The 5,000-nt window shown below is 46.4% G+C and overlaps 1 protein-coding gene across 11 annotated transcripts in view; it reads right to left on the reverse strand.

Moving 5' to 3' along the window:
• The window catches only part of slo (calcium-activated potassium channel slo), a 365,574-nt gene that overhangs the window by 881 nt on the left and 359,693 nt on the right, over window positions 1-5,000 (reverse strand). For 9 of the 11 annotated variants that reach the window (XM_070114255.1, XM_070114254.1, XM_070114251.1 and 6 more), the window contains one exon: window positions 1-5,000. This exon is cut by the window's left edge and continues 881 nt beyond it. In XM_070114255.1, the coding sequence (XP_069970356.1) occupies window positions 4,781-5,000 (220 nt within the window). In that variant the 3' untranslated portion in view covers window positions 1-4,780. The other 2 variants (XM_070114249.1, XM_070114247.1) reach the window with 1 other exon arrangement.

A 5,000-nucleotide genomic window follows, 5' to 3' on the forward strand; every position in this document is an offset into this window, starting at 1 on the left:
GGTAACCAGAGATCGGTAAGCAACAACAGCTGATAAGAAGGGCCAACTGCGTAGTCTTCGGAAAATACTCAACAAAACTGACATTTGAAGCCCCCGCTCTCACAAAGACAATGGGCGAAAGGTTTTGGCGGCAGGCAGGCCGAGTCACGACACAAAACCTTCCGGAATTGTGTATGGCTTAACTGCCTCTTTTCCTCCTGGTTGCATCTCTTACGCAGTGCAGTTGCGACCCTTCTTACCAGCGCTGCGGAGGACTGAGGCCACTGACCGGCGCATGCATGACAGGGAACTACAGCCCCTCGACTGATCTGCCGTCCTCCCATGCAAGGAGAGCGACTTGTCAGCTGCTGGACTCTAGATCCTTTGAGTCTCGTCGGGTCAGCGGGAAGTCTGCACCTCCGACCTCTGCCACTGGATGGTAACTTGTAGGATGAAGAAACAGTGCATCGGGTCCCGGTCATGAAGGTCGCTATGGATTATTCTACCTATCTATTTTCTTCTGCACTAATGAAACCGTCACCTCTCATGATTAAAAAAAGTTTCTTCTCATAGTAGTAGCCTGCTACAAAACACTTCTACAATAGTTCAGGAAATATCCCACATTCACAAGAAGTAATAACTTCGCATTTGTTTAGTTTCATTCATTTAAAACAACAATACAAAGATACAGATCAAAGCCAATATAAATCTATCAATATATTAACACAAAGAGACCAACTTCGCGACCGGGATCTCCAGCACAATTCCTCTATGTATAACATTTATCACATGTACATGTACAGCAGCGTAGAAAAATCTGAAATTCACGTTCCATTTAGATTCTCTGCATAAATCACTACAGCCAGTTTGCATAACAAGCAATCCTGAAAACCTTTTTTAACTTCTGTTTTTTGCCTTATTGCTTCTGCAACAAAATAAGACTTAGTAAGGCGTGTTTGCAGAGCAGAGCCACCGTTTGCTGTGGGGCTCAACAAAGATTGAACAGGACCTAACTGGTAACAGATCAGAGATAAGAAACGTCAACAGTGGATTACCTCTCTGATTCAGAACAAAGAAGTATGAAAGAAGACGAAGGTGGCGCTGCAAGTCCCTTCTGCCCGCTCCGAGCAGGATTTATTCCCTTCTTGCAACAAGAAGGAAGACCTGGAGGCTATAGGCGGATGGGAGGGACTTGCCAGGACCAAACCTCGCCTAAGTCATGATATATGGAAATCCAACGGTGCATAAACCCCAAATATTTCCCCTTTACTGATAGGAAAACCCCAGGACGGCGCATACGACCTGCTCTCAGGCACCATGTGTCTCTTTGTGGCTTGGAATCGTTTCCCCCTCTCGCCTGTGGTCGGTCGAACCCTCCCCTGTGAGCAGACAAGCTAAGTGTCTCTTGAATCTTTCATGTTTATAATGGGACAGCAGGCCTTTCCAGGCACTGGGTGCTGAGAGGAGGCTGTAGCGCCAATGTTATGCATTATCAATTCGGCCAGAGCAGAAGGCAGGGAAAACACAAGTGGACACAAAATATACAAAAAGTATTTGATAATGATAGGAAGAAATACAAGAATGAATAGTATACAGTGATTTCATAAACATTTCAGAAAGCAGCACGATTATCATGCAGTAGATGACACCTGGTCTATATTACATATCACATTTCATTATGTATCTAGTGGGGATGTCTTCTTCTTTATTTCCCAGTATGGTTCAATCATGCCATGATACTGCATGACCAGCAGTTCCCCAGGGAGGCGGAGTCAGGGTAGAGCTGGTGAGAAGGGGAATAATCAATACATAAGGTGTTCGCACTCCAGATAATAGTGTTGCAAAAGTGGGTTCTGGGACAACGAGGAACCCACCCCCTGACCCCACCTACCACAGAGCCTGGCAGGAGTGGGGCAGTCCGCTCAGTGTGATGCCACTTGTGATTGTTGTTGATGTTGTTGTAGTAGTCGTTATGGTTGAAGACGCAAGGGTTGTTGGTGACTTCTCGTTTCAACTTGCAACTACTTGGTCATCTCGTGTTGTTGAATTTTTCCGTTTCCATTTTCCTTTCTGTCTCGGTTTGGTGAGCATATTCACAATGAACTAAACTGAACACTAATATCTCTTTTCTATGATGATTTCACATACGCTTTTATCTACTTTTCAAACACTTCATTATATATTTTTATGGCCTTTCAGAGCACACTTGTATTCTACACTTGTGGACATCTGACATACCCCAACACCCTCTCACTGGTCAGTGGTACATTTCGAAAAAGATAAAAAGCCATGATTGAAGAGATGAAAACTTATTAAGCTCTTGGCATTTGTAAGGCAATGACAGCACATAGGCCACCAGAGGGCAGCGCTGGGAGAGTCCTGGAGGAGGGGGCCCCGGCTCGCGTGCGCATCACGTCTAGCAGCGGCAGCAGCAGCACCGTGGCAGGCAGAGCGAGGCCTTACCCACCACGGCTGCGCAACTGTCAACGTTTATGTAGAGATACTTAAGTGCAGCACACCTTTCTTATGATGAGGACTCGAGAGAATATGCATGAGTAGACATGAACGACACTCTGGTGAATATTAACACTCAAGCATTGACCAGTGAACTTTCACTGATTATAATAAGGGCCACAATGGGCCATAAGTTCTCAAGGTTTCCATATGTAGGAACAAGGAATATTTATAAACAAGGATTATACAGCTTCGCACACTGTGGATCAAAACAGGATTATGTAAACATCAGAAAATGTGGAATGGCATACCATACAAACTAGGATATGATCACAGGGGTCGCCGTGGCTCAGCAGAATGGGGGAAAACCCTCCAAACCCCGATTGTGGTGGGCCACCAGTGGACACGGACACCACAACACATCCTGGGTGGCCACATTCTGGTGGGCCACAGTGGACCTGGCCGTGGGTGCACATGTTTAAATGTATTCCCGGATTTCCATTGGACATGGTCACAGCGAGATTGTGAATTAACATGTGCTGATAACATGAATAATGAAGAGCAAGAAGTGGACCTGCGTTCCACCAAAAGACGTGGCCACCACAAGATTTCAGTAACTTTGATGTTGGGATGACCTCGCTCACGTGAGAACTCTCCATTGGAGGTGTAGCTCGAGTGCAACAAGCTAGAAGCCTACAGTGTCCTCTCTAGCTGTGCTAATGCTGCAACCCCGCTACTAAGGTGGTGGTGGTGCCGGCCACACGTGACATCATAGAGTCACGTGACCACGCAAGGCCCTGGACCTAAGAGGGCCGAGCAACACGGCGCTTCACGGACATAGCGCCAACAATTTTGATTTGCAAAATGCATTTTTCTCTTTACAACATTTTGACAGCTTTTTTTCAACTTGCTAGACGAGAACTTTGTTCACAATGATGCATCAGTCAGAAAACTTTATCAACTTTACATAACTAAGTAAAAAACTATAACACTCAATATTTTATTCAAACTCTTCTCTAAACAAGTCGCATGTAAACACATGTCTGGACCTAAGTCTTGCTGAACAACTATCCCTGGCTAGACGGTGCTTGTGAAAACGTGGTTGTCCTCTGTGCCAGAAGTTTTTGATACTCTGGTTATACATGAAATTATGAGTGCTTAGAAGAGGAAATTATCATCTATAACTTCTTATTCCATAATACTTAAAAACAAAATTTTACATTATGAAAACACAATGAAGAGCATAAGACAGCAAGAGAAAAGGTGACAGAAGTAATAACACCACTTTTGCTATCTAAAAAGTTTTGCACAGAGTACAGAAAGATAATACATCATCAACAAGATCTGCTAAAAAAAATTAGCATTCTATTGTAGCATCCTCACTCTCAGACTAACCCACACGTCCCTGCCACCCAGCTCGTTCCTCAGCAGACACTCACTTGCGTTGAGATCCTTGAGTTACCAGGTGTGTGGCAGGCGTCCGGGAAAGTCTGAAGGACCCTGAATACATGAGCACTTGCTGCAGGTGAGACTTGACAGGATCGGCTTTAAAAAGCCGGTGTGTCTGTGAGCCGGGCATGTGCAGGCTGACAACGGAACACTAAACTCGGGTCTGACAATGGAGCTACGCCCTACCACCTGGGGCACTAGCGAGTGAGTCAAGGTAGCAACTTGCATAGCTGGAACATTCTATTTCAACTGTGAATTTTTCCCTATCTCAAAAGTCCGCGATCCCACACAAAAGTCAAGAATAATACACAAAAAATACTCATTCAGGACATCGATATACATATAATTCAAAGATGCCAAAGACTGAAGATAAAATGAGGTGTTTTTGTTAGTTCATTCCTGCAACCAAAAGAAGTATACACAGAACAGCTCGAACATATATGAACTTAGGGTGACAAAGCACACATGGGGCCACCTGCTCATGATGCGAGGTGTCTGTCTGGCACCTCTTCTTGTGCTGGGACCTTACGGAACACAACAGACCAAAAACCCACAAGAAGTTATACGGGGAGGATGTGGGGTGGCTACAATGGGGCGTGGATAGTACTGGGGGAGGGAGTGAGGGGAAGGAAGCAGAGGAAGTGAGAAGGAAGGTAGTAGAGAGGAAGAGCAGGAGATCTGGGGAGGGAAATACTGTACTGGGGAGGACGGCTGAGGCACAGCACGTGGCCGCTACCATCCGCTGCTGCACTCACGGGCGGGCACAGTTGGCGGGCGGTGGGTGGCAGCGTGTGATGAGCGGGTGGTGTGTGGTGGTGTTGGTGTGGTGTGGGTGCAGCGCTGGACTCTTTCAGATGTAGGAGTAGGGTCCGTCAGTGAGGGCGCTACAGAGGAGGAGTCAGGAGTTGTCATCCTTGGCCATGTCTCCCCGGTTAGGCTTGTACTCCAGGCCTGGGTCGAACTGCATCAGAACGAAGACCTGGTCGGTGGGCAGCAACTTGAAGTCATCTGGTGGGTTGGTTATCACATACCGCTTGGACGACGCGTCACACGAGCTTGAGGTGTCGCGGAATCTGCAGTCCAAACCAACGCCAGATTGAGGACTCATACGGAGTGTT

This window comes from Penaeus vannamei, chromosome 35 (assembly GCF_042767895.1).
Source record: "Penaeus vannamei isolate JL-2024 chromosome 35, ASM4276789v1, whole genome shotgun sequence".
Classification (NCBI taxonomy): Eukaryota; Metazoa; Arthropoda; class Malacostraca; order Decapoda; family Penaeidae; genus Penaeus; species Penaeus vannamei.